General features: G+C 44.5%; 2 protein-coding genes across 3 annotated transcripts in view; one reads left to right on the top strand and one right to left on the bottom strand.

The window, feature by feature from the left end:
• The window catches only part of EXD2 (exonuclease 3'-5' domain containing 2), a 90,798-nt gene extending 87,249 nt beyond the window's left edge, over positions 1-3,549 (bottom strand). The window contains exon 1 of the mRNA XM_082836417.1: positions 3,468-3,549. The gene's annotated coding sequence lies outside the window, so the exon portion shown is untranslated. The remainder of the gene's footprint in view (positions 1-3,467) is intronic.
• A 665-nt stretch (positions 3,550-4,214) lies between these two features.
• The window catches only part of DCAF5 (DDB1 and CUL4 associated factor 5), a 98,807-nt gene continuing 88,127 nt past the window's right edge, over positions 4,215-14,894 (top strand). For both annotated transcript variants that reach the window (XM_082832620.1, XM_082832621.1), the window contains exon 1: positions 4,215-4,432. In XM_082832620.1, the coding sequence (XP_082688746.1) occupies positions 4,219-4,432 (214 nt within the window). In that variant the 5' untranslated portion in view covers positions 4,215-4,218. The remainder of the gene's footprint in view (positions 4,433-14,894) is intronic.

Below are 14,894 nucleotides of genomic sequence, written 5' to 3' on the forward strand. Positions count from 1 at the left end.
ACAACTGAATATAATTTGGTCTAAGAAACAAATAGAGTACTGACACATGCTACAACAAATATAAACCTTGAAAACACTGTTAAATGAATGAGACCAGACACAAAGACCACATATTATATGATTCCACCCATATGTAACGTCCAGAATAGGCAAACCCAGAGAGAGTAAATAGATTAGTGGTTGCCAGGAGCTAAGAGGAGGGAGGAATGGGGAGTGACTGCTAATGTGAATGGGGTTTCTCTTTGGGGTAATGAAAATGTTCTGAAATTAGATAGTGGTAATGGTTGCACCACTTTGTGAATATACTAAAAAGCCATTGAATTGTGAACTTTAAAAACGTAAATTTTATGGTATATCAATTATATCTAATAAAATTATTATCATTTTTAAAAATTTATTTATTTTAGGCTGCGCTGGATCTTCGTTGCTGCATGCAGGCTTTCTCTAGTTGCGGCAAGTGGGGGCTACTCTTCGTTGTGGTGCACGGGCTTCTCATTGCAGTGGCTTCTCTTGTTGTGGAGCACCGGTTACAGATGCGCGGGCTTCAGTAGTTGCAGCATGCGGGCTCAGTACTTGTGGCTTGCGGGTTCTAGAGCGCAGGCTCAGTAGTTGTGGTGCACAGGCTTAGTTGCTCCACAGCATGTGGGATCTTCCCGGACCAGGGCTCAAACCCATGTCCCCTGCATTGGCAGGCAGATTCTTAACCACTGCGCCACCAGGAAAGCCCTTAAATTATCATTTAAAAAGAATGGATGTATGTCCTATAGATCTTGTTGGAGGAATTTGCATTTAAATAGATATTTCTTTTTTTTCCCAAATTAAAATTGACTGTTGTCTGTTTGAAATGACCAATAACTTATCCTTTAAAATGACATTACAGTTAAATTATACATATATTTGATGCATTGATCGTTGTCTAAATTAATATCTCTTATCTATGAGTAGCAGTTTATTTTAAAGTTGAAAATATTTTGAAGTGAAAAATTTCTGAGATGCTAGTATCCATACATAGCCCTTAATATGCTAAAATTTAGTAAATGTGTGAGAAACGGCTTAGCATTTTCTTAGGTTATTTTTTAAAACAAACAATTTCTAATATTTGAACATTTCCTTAGCATCTAGTGCTTTTAAAGATTCTTTACTTTTTCTTTAGTGATATCAGGGCCAAGCAAAATAGAAGTCAAAGAGTAAATGAATTTCTGGCAATTCTGTGTTTAATCAGTATTCAACTCATGGTGGAGCAATTAAGCAAGACTTCCCATGTTCAGTAATTTCCATATCTTGGTTTTTCCAGAATGAATTTTCAAAACAGTGTTTCCAGGCTTTCTGAATGTGAATGTTAATATACAGAAGTTTCTTGGCCTAGGTAAGAAAAATATGAATTTTTTACTTTTTCTCCCTCTTCCTCCACATAGTCTATGTACTGGAGAGATTACTCAGGAGTCCAATTTCATTTGCTATTTTTAAGCTAAGTACACTGGCTTTTTTTTTTTTTTTCTTAGCGGTACGCGGGCCTCTCACTGTTGTGGCCTCTCCCATTGCGGAGCACAGGCTCCAGACGCGCAGGCTCAGCGGCCATGGCTCACGGGTCCAGCCGCTCCGCAGCATGTGGGATCCTCCCGGACCGGGACACGAACCCGTGTCCCCTGCATCGGCAGGTGGACTCTCAACCACTGCGCCACCAGGGAAGCCCCACTGGCTTTATTTTACAATAAATGCCTATATCAAAAAGGCCAAGCTCATATGGTCATTGAAGTTAATTGTTTGTGTTATATCGTTATGTACATTATTAGTTTGCAATAAATGACACAAGGGACTATGTCAAATTCATAATAAAAGTAAACAGCTATGGTGGGGCTTGATCTTCTGAAGTTGGGTTATATTATAGCTAGGGTTGCCAGATTTAGCAAACAAAAATACATGATGCCCAATTAAATTTGAATTTCAGATAAACAATGAATAATAATTTCAGTATATCTCAAATACTACATGGGACATATTTATGCTAGAAAATTATTCATTGTTTATCTGAAATTCATACAGAACTGGGCATCCTGCATTTTATCTGGCAACTCTAATTACATGAATAAGAGAGGTTTTCTGGACTCTCCTTACAAAAAGCTGCCCAGACTATCAGTAGGATATGAACAGACTGAGAGGTCCCTACATTTCTGTCCTAGCTGGTCACTGAACAGTTAAGGAAGTATCCAGCAAAGTCCTAGAATTGGGCTGGCTTGTGATCGGATCCTGGTCTATTTTTAGGCTGAGATAAATGGGACAGTTATTCCAGGGATTGGGGAAAAGCGAGTCATATTTAAAATTGTGGAGAAGTATGTGCTTGAGAGGGGAGGGGAGGGTGTCATATATTGCCACAGTAAAGGCCACTTCAACCACATCATTACTGTGCACATCCACCCCACCCCAGGCAAAACAAAGTAGGTATAAATGATGTCCTATTAATTGGAAGGAGCCAGGGGGCTCCCTGTTTTTGAATGTGTGGATTGAGTATGTCAAGCAAACGAACAGTGAGATGGGAAACTGGCTTTGAAATCATCTCCACTGGAATGAAGCACAGCTACCTCAAACCCAATGCATCTGACACTGATGCATTACCTTCCCCTCCTCATTCTTCCCCTTTCCCTGACTTCATTCATGTATTCAACAAATATTTGAGTGGCTGCTCAGTTCCAGCATGTGCTAGCTCTGGCCATATACCCATGAGCAGAATAGGCATGGTCCCTGCTCTCAGAGAACTTACAGGGGGAACATGCTGATATAATCACGAAAATACATGTTTAATTACACATTAAGACATTGCTATGAAGAAAAGATGTTGGTTGCTATGAAGAAAAGGTGTTGGTTATAATCAAGATGGTATACCACTACTGATCTTTACGGTGCTATTATAATGAAGAAACACTATGAAGCATCCTAAGAATTAAACTTTTTAAAAGAAAGTATTACACATTTTCCTGTTTAGGGAAACAATATTCCATTAATATTCCAAGGCACTTAACACCTGTCTCCTCACTGGGGTCACCGCGGAGGCACCCAGACAACTGTAGTGCAGCTACTTCTGGCCTGGAACGCAGCTGCTAGTTAACAGCTGTACAGCCTCAGAGCTCCACACTCAAGGCCTTGAAGAGGGGCTCACCGCACCCAATTAAATAACATATATTTCTATTTTCGAATAATGCATCTTGTGTCTTGCAGATGTACCTGGAACTAATGAACAGAGGTACTTTCTGCTTACCTGAGCTTTCTCAACTCGGTTTTGGCAATTTTCTTTCAGTTAAAAATTCCTCCCCCCCACACACACTTTTTTCCCCATATACCACTTCATCATCTAACCGATGGAACCCAGTTTAGCCTTTTTCACTGAATGGCTGGAAGAAGGGAAAATTAGGAAACTGGATGGGGCGGGGGTAGTGTCAAAATTTTCTTTGGGGGGCCCCAAGCAACCTTACCCCGAGTGTCCAGTCCTAACTCCTGGTTCCTTTGCCTTGGACAGGGCTCGGGCGGCCCAAGGATGAGGCGAACTGAGGTAGAACAACCGGAGCCTCTGCCCGCAGTCCTCCCTCCACCTCTTTGCCACCTCGGGCTGCATTTTCCGGACCGGAAAAAAAAGAGCCGGGAGCACACTCGCCGCGGCGATGGACCGCCGGCCTCTGTAGGAGGAAGGCGAGTCCGCAGCCCCGCGGCCACTTTGATCGTTGCGCGCCTCCAACTTCACAGAGTGCACCGCTCAGGGGGTGCAGCCCGGCCTCCGCCCAGAGCGTCCCCGGTCCTCGCGCGGGGAGGAGCTGCGGCGGGAAAGCCGAGCCGCCGCCCGCGGTCTAGAGGCCACCCGCCCGAGTTTTTCCGGCCCTCAGCCCGCGGCGGGGGAGGAGCCGCCGCCACTCGCGTTCCCTGGCCCCCGTCGCCGCCGGCGGAAGGGCCGCGCGCTTCGCGGAAGCGCGGCCGCAGCTGAGGATCAGCTGCTGGAGGAGGCGGAGAAGGAGAAGGAGGAGCCTAGGGGAGGGGGAAGGGGAGGGAGGGGACCGTCAGGAAGCCGCGAACGCCACCGAGTGTCTGCACACCTCGCTCCGTCTGCTATGGCTGGTTAAAGAACCATCCGGATCGCAGCGCGGGGGGAGGGTCGGGTGGGGGGAGAGCGCCGGCCGCGCGTGAGGCCGAGGGAGGGGCGGCGGCGCGAGCGGCGGCGGCGGCGGTTCCAGCATGAAGAGGAGAGCTGGCCTGGGGGACAGCATGAGGTCAGTGGTGGGCTTCTTGTCCCAGCGGGGCTTGCATGGGGACCCCCTGCTCACTCAGGACTTTCAGAGGAGACGCCTGCGAGGCTGCAGAAACCTCTACAAGAAGGACCTCCTGGGCCACTTCGGCTGTGTCAATGCCATTGAATTCTCCAACAATGGAGGCCAGTGGCTGGTCTCAGGTAAATCAACCCCCTTCCCCTCCCCGCGCCTCCCGGCCCCCTTCCAACCTCCCCTTTCCGTTTTCCCTCGCCACCCTCCTCCTGCCCTCCGTCCCCACCCCCTCCCTCCTCAACCCCCCCTTCGGCGGTGGGAAGGTGGGTGTCAAATTAAAACCCTGGCGGGGGAGGGAGGGAGAGAGGGGTAGGAGAGGATGTCTTCTATAAAAAAGACCTAAAATGGTTGACAGGTCCTTAATTCGCTTTATCCCAAGTGTAAAGTGATCTCTCCTGATGACTGCGGTGGAAGTGTGGGTCGGGGAGGGGGGCGAGGTTGCCGCTTGACAAAGTTTGATGGGAAACTCTTCCTCCGCGTACTTTAAAAGGTGCTGGGGGCATTTGAGCGATTTGGTGGGGGAGGAGGCCGAGGCACGCCGGATGCCGGGGGCGGCGCGGGAGGAGCTCGAGCCCCTGTCTCCGTCGTCCCGGGAAGGGGCTTTGGGTCCGGGGGCCGGGCTGTGACAGGGCCGGCCGCCGGAGGGGTCGGGGCTGCGACTCCGAGTGAACGGAGGGGAGGTGACGAGCGGGTCCCCTTGGGCCGCCCCCTCGTCGCCCTCGGGCCCAGCGCCATCTCCTCGGGTCCTGCAGTGGCCTCTTCCGTATCTTGTTTTTCTTATGGCTTTGGGAGTGCCGAGGGCTCTGGAGGCCAAGGGGCACCGGCCTGAACTTGAATGCGCAACTTGCGAGGCAGGGGGTGGGGGGGTGGACGACCCCGGGAGACTTGTTGGCTGGAGCCCCGAGCCCGCACCCCCTTTCCCCGCGCCTGCCGTTGCAGGTGGTCTCCGCGCCTCCTCCTCCCGCCCAGCTGGGCTTGGTTGCCCCCCGGCTCCCCCTCCGGTGTTGGGTAAGTGGCGAAATCGAGGCCGGCGCTCTGGCCGGGCGGTGTAGGCCTCGCTCTCCCGGGGCTCCTAGCGACAGGCAGCTGAATCGATAGCCTATTGCTCCCGGGGAGGCCGGGGCCGGGCGGTGGCGGCGATAGCTGCTCCGGGGGAGGTGCTCCTGCCGCCCGTGGGGGCGCTCGCCGCCGCCGCCCTCATCACGGGGGTCGCGGGCCCCCGGCTGGCGAGAGGGGATGGGTTACGCTGGGGGCGGCTCCCCGAAACCCGGTTCAGGGGAGGAGAGCGAAGACGGCTGATCTGGCGTTCCCGCTCGCCTTCTGCCCTCCCAACCCCGTCCCTTTTCCTATATCGAGAGGGAGGAAGGGGGAGCCCAGCGCTGGACGTGGCGCTTCGCTTCACCCAGGCCGGTCCCCGAATGATTTTCTAATTTACGTCAGTGGGCAGCTCGCCAGAAACTTCTGGGATCATGGCAAAGCATCCGTCTTCTTCGCGAGTAACATTCGGAAGTGACACGGGGCGTGCAGTCCAGTTTGGGGGTAACAGAGATAAGACTTGTGATCATTTCATGATAAACCTTCTGGGGTTTCTCCAGAACTGACTTGACTTTTCCACTTCAGATCGTTTTCTCTTTGACTAGGTAGATTTTGGTCCTAGATCATCTCCTGAAGAAGTCTAATATTCCACTTCGAGACATACCCCAAACAAAAGCTTCCTTCCCCCACAGGGCCAAAAATTCCAGGGGGCAAAGATGGGGGAAGAGCTCTTTACAGAGCTCCCAGTTTTTTCCCCTGCTGCTACTTCTGTATTCATCATACTCCTGTCTACTTCCCAGACTGATGTATTCCAACAGACATGTTCCCAGACACAAGTAAATGCACCCTACAGGGTGAGGGAATTTAGGGGGTGCTATTACAGACTGAGCTAATCGTGTTGATTAAATCATAAATGTAGTCATACATTGCTCAATTTAACAGGCTTTTTATTTATTTATTTTAAACATCTTTATTGGAGTTTAATTGCTTTACAGTGGTGTGTTAGTTTCTGCTTTATAACAAAGTGAATCAACTATACATATATCCCCATATCTCCTCCCTCTTGCATCTCCCTCCCACCCTCCCTATCCCACCCCTCTAGGTGGTCACAAAGCACCGAGCTGATCTCCTTGTGCTATGCTGATCTCCCTGTGCTATTCGGCTGCTTCCCACTAGCTATTTTACATTTGGTAGTGTATATATGTCCGTGCCACTCTTTCACTTTGTCCCAGCTTACCCTTCCCCCTCCCCGTGTCCTCAAATCTGTTCTCTACGTCTGCGACGCTTTTTAAAAGTAACAGATTTATTAAGATATAATTCACATGCCATACATTTCATCCATTTAAAGTTCATTAACACTTTTTAAATATATATATTTATTTATTTGGGCTGCGCCGAGCCCCACTTGCCACCTCTAGTTCCCTGACCAGGGATGAACCCGGCCCCCTGCATTGGGATGGTGGAGTCTTACCCACTGGACCACCAGGGAAGTCCCCATTAACACTTTTTTAAAGATGCTAAAAAGTTGCCTCCATTTTCTACCAGTTAATCCTTGTGTAGTACCTTCCCCCATGAACCCAATTTTCTCTAGACTTGACCAGTTCATTTCCTTTATCTTAATTTTAGTCTGTAGAGGAGCAGGGTCCTTTCCACAGGCAGGCTCTAGTAAACCTTCTGGTTCTAGGCATTCATTTCCTCTTTTCTAGACCTGAGTTGCCCATCTCCATCAGTACTTCCTGGGTTCCAACTTTCTTTGCCCCTTACTCCTCCTCCTTCCCGGCACGCTTCCTCTAGCTTAGTTCTTCCTGTTTCCTTTTTATCTACTCATGTCCTTGTTCCTAGTCTTCCAGTAGGCTTTTTCACCTGCCCCTCCAGTTTAGCTCAGCTACCGTTAGCTTTTCTTACTTGTTCCCTGAACGGTAGAATTAGCTTATTCACCATCTAGTATGAGTACAACTTATGCAACAGAAAGTTCCTCCTGTTCGCTTCAGATAAGGAAGCCCCCTCTGGGAGTCATAAATACACTTGTTAAAGCAAATTAAATTTTGTTCTGGGAAGTCCTTCAATAAGCTTCCCAAATTTAAAACTATTTAAGGTGTCTACATCTTATTTATCATTGTCCTCCTTTAGCAGTTAACACCTGAGGGGAGGAGCACATGGTATTTTGAGGCTAATGCTATCAATCCCTAATGTTTCACCAAAAATGTGGTGGGAGGCCAGACTCTAGGATGGTAATGAGATTACTTTTATACATTTTGTTGTAGTGCTTGTATCTTGTCTGGATTGGTTAAAGCTCTTGAAAGTGGTGATTAAAGTGAAAGTTTGTTCCACAGAAAAGGAGATCAGACTTGTGGTTACCAGAGGAGGGGGCGGGGGAGTTGGGCCGGTGGCAGGGGAATTGGATGAAGGCAAGTCAGAAGGTACAAACTTCCAGTTATAAGACAAACAGGTACTAGGGATGAAATGTATAATGTACAACATGATAAATATCATTAACACTGCTGTATGTTATATATGAAAGTTAAGAGAGTAAATCCTTCGAGTTCTTATCACAAGAAAATTTTTCTATTTCTGTAATTTTGTATCTATATAATAGAGTGAATTCACTAAACTTATTGGGATTATCATTTCATGATGTATGTAAGCCAAATCATTACACTGTACACCTTAAACTTATACAGTGCTGTATGTCAATTATATATCAAAACTGGAAGAAAAACAGTTTTTTAAAATGATAGATTGTTCATAGTTTGCTCACTGTTTTCATTTTCTAATTGTTTGGGCAGGCTCACGTTTCTTGTAACTGATACACTATTTGGGGTTTTTTGTTTTGTTTTTGTCTTTTTTTGTTCTTTTAATTTTATTTATTTATTTAGCCGCACAGCTCGGCCTATGGGATCTTAGTTCTCCGATCAGGGATTGAACCCGGGGCAGTGAAAGTGTCGAGTCCTAACTACTGAACTGCCCGGGAATTCCCTGACACACACTATTTGATAGAATTAACTTAGACCTAGGCCAAAAATAATATTTGCATGATTCCTATGGCCTTATAAAAATGCTGTTTGTTAAGGATACATCATCGCTTTTTTGTTCTAATAGCTAGCCCCTTTTCCAGGGCACAATGAGGCCAGCAGATATTAAGAGTAAAGCAGAGAAAACCAGGAAGGAGAAAAGGTGCTCAGCTGGGAAGTGAGTGTGTGACAGCAACAAGTGGGAGGATGTTTTTTTGACATTTTGAAATACAGAAGTATTTTAACCTAAAAAGTATTTTTCTTTTTTTTTTTTTGCGGTACGCGGGCCTCTCACTGTTGTGGCCTCTCCCGCTGCGGAGCACAGGCTCAGCGGCCATGGCTCACGGGCCCAGCCGCTCTGCGGCATGTATGATCTTCCCGGACCGGGGCACGAACCCATGTCCCCTGCATCGGCAGGCGGACTCTCAACCACTGCGCCACCAGGGAAGCCCTAAAAAGTATTTTTCTTTATTGCTGAAAGGGGCATTACTGTGATATCATGTAAGACAGTGTGGTATAGCATACACATGGTTAAAATCACTGCTGTGTCATTTAATGTGTAACTTTAGTCAAGCTGCTAAGCCTCTCTTTCCTGATTTAAGCAATGGGAATACTAGCACCCACCTGAAGGGCTGTTGTGACAGCTACATTAGGCAAAGTTTAGATTGGGTACTGAACAGAGTTCCTAGCCTTTCAGAAAAAATGCTGAGTTTGTTTTCTTTCCCCTTTGTACTTATAACTTGTGGTTTCATTATTAGCTGGTACTTGTTCTTACAGTGATGGTAATGGACATGTGCAAATGGGGCAGACAGGATAGTTTTGTGATTTTTTTGATGTGGAATGAGGAGGCACAATATGGTGGGGAAAGAGCCTGGGATTTGGTGTCACGTGGTATGTTGGAGGCTCTACCAGTCACAGATTGTACGAATTTAGGCAAGTTCCTTCATTCCTCATCAGTAAACGGGATTAACAAATTGCCCTCACTACCTAACAATGAGGTCTGTTCAATGAAATGTCATATGTGAAGGTACTTTGTGAACTATATGGGTTTGAGTGAACATTATTCTATAAAGGACAGCTTATGCCTGATGCAGTCTTATCTTAGAATATTTATGGGTGTTAGTTCTTTGAGAGATAAGGAACAACATTAAGTGCTACTTACAAGAGATTGTAACACCATCAAGGAGGTTATGCTAGTACACATATTTAAGGGATAGCCTGGGTTTACCTTTTAAGTCTTTGGTTGCATCTGATTCTTTCTTTAAATTGCCTCCATTGTCTCCTCTTAGGTTTCTCCTTTTCCCCAGAATGGAAATATGTTTGCTTAAAAGTCTTTTTATTTTCTCTTGGGGAAGGAGATGAACATCTTCTTGCATTCTGACTGCTAGACCAATCAGAATGTAGCTCTGGGGGAATTCCCTGGCGGTCCAGTGGTTAGGACTCAGCGCTTTCACTGCGGGGGTCAGGTTCAGTCCCTGGTTGGGAACTAAGATCCCACAAGCTGTGAGGCACAGTCAAAAAAAAGAGTGTAGCTCTGTATATATAACTCTCTGCTTTCTTATATCTTATAAATGGTTTTGGTAAATAGAATCTTAGCAGTAAATAAAAATATTCAGCTCTTTGGGATAAGAGTTGCTGTAATATTATTTACCCTGAATTGATGTGTAAGGCATTGGAACTTGTAGCACTAGCAGATTAATAGCCCATAGTGTGAAGTTTTGAGTTACAGTGAGAGATTATGATTTCTTTTTTAATGCTTATGACTAAATGTAGAAAAAGCACCCTCAGAAGCTTTTCAGATAGCATCAGCAACTATACTGTTTCAGAGTGTTAATTAAGTAGGAGTTGTGAATGGGGAGAGGCATTAAATTACTTGGGCATAATATTTATAATTGGACTCACTATTTAGTCCTATTTCTATTTCATATGGGTCTCCCATATTCTTATGGGATGTAAGTATCCACAGTTATATAGAGAGATTAAGAGTCATATAATAAGGACAGTGATGCATCTCACAGGGTTGTGGTGAGGATTGAATGAAATAACACCTGTAAAGTTTTTAGCACAAGGGCCTAGACCATGCTGTTGCTCTGGTTGCTACTGCTGCTGCAACTGTTACTACTGTAACAGTAGTAACACGGAGGCCCGCGTACCACAAAAAAAAAAAAAAAAAAGCTTTTGTAGTACGTACGTTTTTGCTTTTTTTTTTGCGGTACGCGGGCCTCTCACTGTTGTGGCCTCTCCCATTGCGGAGCACAGGCTCCGGATGCCCAGGCTCAGCGGCCATGGCTCACGGGCCCAGCCGCTCCGCGGCATGTGGGATCTTCCCGGACCGGGGCACGAACCCGTGTCCCCTGCATCGGCAGGCGGACTCTCAACCACTGCCCCACCAGGGAAGCCCAGTACATACATTTTGACATGGTGATTAGGGAATCAATTCTTGGATTTTCTTCTGGACTTTTCTGTTTACTGATAATGCATTGCTGTGAAGGTGTTAAATTTTATTCTTTGGTCTATTTATTAGTTCAACAAATAGTTGTTTTTTTTTTTTTTTTTTGCGGCATGCGGGCCTCTCACTGTTGTGACCTCTCCCGTTGCGGAGCATAGGCTCCAGACGCGTAGGCTCTGTAGTTGTGGCTCACGGGCCCAGTTGCTCCGCGGCATGTGGGATCTTCCCAGACCAGGGCTCGATCCCGTGTCCCCTGCATCGGCAGGCGGACTCTCAACCACTGCGCCACCAGGGAGGCCCCAGCAGGTTCTTATGTTATCCATTTTATACATATTAGTGTATATATGTCAATCCCAATCTCCCAATTCATCACACCACCAACCCCCACCCCTGCCACTTTCCCCCCTTGGTGTCCATACGTTTGTTCTCTACATCTGTGACTCTATTTCTGCCCTGCAAACCGGTTCATCTGTACCATTTTTCTAGGTTCCACATATATGAGTTAATATACGATATTTGTTTTTCTCTTTCTGACTTACTTCACTCTGCATGACAGACTCTAGATCCACCCACATCTCAACAAATGACCCAATTTCGTTTCATTTTATGGCTAAGTAATATTCCATTGTATATATGTACCACAGCTTCTTTATCCATTCATCTGTTAATGGACACTTAGGTTGCTTTCATGACCTGGATATTGTAAATAGTGCTGCAGTGAACATTGGGGTGCATGTGTCTTTTTGAATTATGTTTTTTTCTGGGTATATACCCGGTAATGGGATTGCTGGGTTGTATGGTAGTTCTCTTTTTAGTTTTTCTAAGGAACCTCCATACTGTTCTCCATAGTGGCTGTATCAGTTTTCATTCCCACCAACAGTGCAAGAGGGTTCCCTTTCTCCAAACCCTCTCCAGCATTTGTTGTTTGTAGATTTTCTGATGATGCCCCTTCTAACTGGTGTGAGGTGATACCTCATTGTACTTTTGATTTGCATTTCTCTAATAATCAGTAATGTTGAGCAGTTTTTCATGTGCTTCTTGGCCATCTGTATGTCTTCTTTGGAGAAATGTCTATTTAGGTTTTCTGCCCATTTTTCGATTGGGTTGTTTGTTTTTTTAATGTTGAGCTGCATGAGCTGTTTATATATTTTCGAGATTAATCCTTTGTCTGCTGATTCATTTGCAAATATTTTCTCCCATTCTGAGGGTTGTCTTTTTGTCTTGTTTGTAGTTTCCTTTGCTTTGCATAAGCTTTTAAGTTTCATTAGGTCCCATTTGTTTGTTTTTATTTCCGTTACTCTAGGAGGTGGATCAAAAAAGATCTTGCTGTGATTTATGTCAAAGAGTGTTCTTCCTGTGTTTTTCTCTAAGAGTTTTATACTGTCCAGTCTTACATTTAGGTCTCTAATCCATTTTGACTTTATTTTTATGTATGGTGTTATGGAGTGTTCTAATTTCATTCTTTTACATGTAGCTGTCCAGTTTTCCCAGCACCACTTATTGAAGAGACTGTCTTTTCTCCATTGTATGTCCTTGCCATAGGTGTGTGGGTTAGTTGACCATAGGTGTGTGGGTTTATCTCTGGGCTTTCTATCCTGTTCCATTGACCTATATTTCTGCTTTTGTGCCAGTACCATACTGTCTTGATTACTGTAGCTTTGTAGTATAGTCTGAAGTCAGGGAGTCTGATTCCTCCAGCTCCGTTTTTTTCCCTCAAGACTGCTTTGGCTCTTTGGGGTCTTTTGTGTCTCCATACAAATTTTAAGATTTTTTTGTTCTAGTTCTGTAAAAAATGCCATTGGTAATTTGATACGGATTGCATTGAATCTGTAGATTGCTTTGGGTAGTGTAGTCATTTGCACAATTTGATTCTTCCAGGTCAAGAACATGGTATGTCTCTCCATCTGTCTGTATCATCTTTAATTTCTTTCATCAGTGTCTTATACTTTTCTGAGTACAGGTCTTTTATCTCCTTAGGTACGTTTATTCCTAGGTATTTGATTCTTTTTGTTGCAATGGTGAATGGGATTGTTTCCTTAATTTCTCTTTCAGATTTTTTGTTGTTAGTTTATAGGAATGCAAGAGATTTCTGTGCACTAATTTTGTATCCTGCAACTTTACCAGATTCATTGATTAGCTCTAGTAGTTTTATGGTGGCATCTTTAGGATTCTCTGTGTGTAGTATCATGTCATCTGCAAACAGTGACAGTTTTACTTCTTCCTTTCCAATATGTATTCCTTTTATTTCTTTTTCTTCTCTGATTGCTGTGGCTAGGACTTCCAAAACTATGTTGAATAATAATGACAAGAGTGGACATCCTTGTCTTGTTCCTGATCTTAGAGGAATTGCTTTCAGTTTTTCACCATTGAGAATGATGTTTGCTGTGGGTTTGTAGTATATGGCCTTTATTATGTTGAGGTACTTTCCCTCTGTGCCCACTTTCTGGAGAGTTTTTATCATAAATAGGTGTTGAATTCTGTTAAAAGCTTTTTCTGCATCTATTGAGGTGATCATAAGGTTTTTTTCCTTCAATTTGTTAATATGGTGTATCACTTTGGTTGATTTGCATATATTGAAGAATCCTTGCATCCCTGGGATAAATCCCACTTGATCATGGTGTTGTTGGATTCTGTTTGCTGAGGATTTTTGCGTCTATATTCATCAGTGATATTGCTCTGTAATTATCTTTTTTTGTAGTATCTTTGTCTGGTTTTGGTATCAGGGTGATGGTGGCCTCATAGGATGAGTTTGGGAGTGTTCCTTCCTCTGCAATTTTTGGAATAGTTTGAGAAGGATGGGTGTTAGCTCTTCTCTGAATGTTTGATAGAATTCATCAGTGAAGCCATCTGGTCCTGGACTTTTGTTTGTTGGAAGATTTTAAATCACAGTTTCAATTTCATTACTTGTGATTGGTCTGTTCATGTTTTGTATTCCTTCCTGGTTCAGTCTTGGAAGGTTATACCTTTCTAAGAATTTGTCCATTTCTTCCAGATTGTCCATTTTATTGGCATCGAGTTGCTTGTAGTAGTCTCTTAGGATGCTTTGTATTTCTGCGGTGTCGTAACTTCTCCTATTTCATTTCTAATTTTATTGATTTGAGTCCTCTCCCTGTTTTCCTTGATGAGTCTGGCTAATGGTTTATCAATTTTATCTTCTCAGACAACCAGCTTTCAGTTTTATTGATCTTTGCCATTTTCTTTCTTTCTTTTTTTTGCGGTATGCGTGCTGCTCACTGTTGTGGCCTCTCCCGTTGCGGAGCACAGGCTCCGGACGCGCAGGCTCAGCGGCCATGGCTCACGGGCCCAGCCGCTCCACGGCATGCGGGATCTTCCCGGACCGGGGCACGAACCCGTGTGCCCTGCATCGGCAGGTGGACTCTCAACCACTGTGCCACCAGGGAAGCCCCTGCCATTTTCTTTGTTTCTATTTCATTTATTTCTGGTCTGATCTTTATGATTTCTTTCCTTCTGCTAACTTTGGGTTTGTTTGTTCTTTGTCTAGTTCCTTTAGGTGTAAGGTTAGATTGTTTATTTGAGATTTTTCTTGTTTCTTGAGGTAGGCTTGTATTGATATAAACTTCCCTCTTAGAACTGCTTTTGCTGCATCCCATAGGTTTTGGATCATCGTATTTTCATTGTCATTTGTCTCTAGGTGTTTCTTAATTTCCTCTTTGATTTCTTCAGTGATCTTTTGGTTATTTAGTAATGTATTGTTTAGCCTCCATGTGTTTGTGTTTTTTACGTTATTTTTCCTGTAATTGATTTCTAATCTCATAGCGTTGTGGTCAGAAAAGATGCTTGATATGATTTCAGTTTTGTTAAATTTACTGAGGCTTGATTTGTGACCCAAGATGTGATGTATCCTTGAGAATGTTCCGTGAGCACTTGAGACGAAAGTGTAATCTACTCTTTTTGGATGGAATGTGCTATAAATATCAATTAAATCTATCTGGTCTATTGTGTCATTTAAAGCTTGTGTTTCCCTATTCATTTTTGTTTGGATGATCTGTCCATTGGTATAAGTGAGGTGTTAAAAGTCCCCCGCTATTATTGTGTTACTGTTGATTTCCTCTTTTATAGCTGTTAGCAGTTGCC

Source organism: Leucopleurus acutus (genome assembly GCF_964270905.1).
Source record: "Leucopleurus acutus genome assembly, chromosome: 1".
NCBI classification, from domain to species: domain Eukaryota; kingdom Metazoa; phylum Chordata; class Mammalia; order Artiodactyla; family Delphinidae; genus Leucopleurus; species Leucopleurus acutus.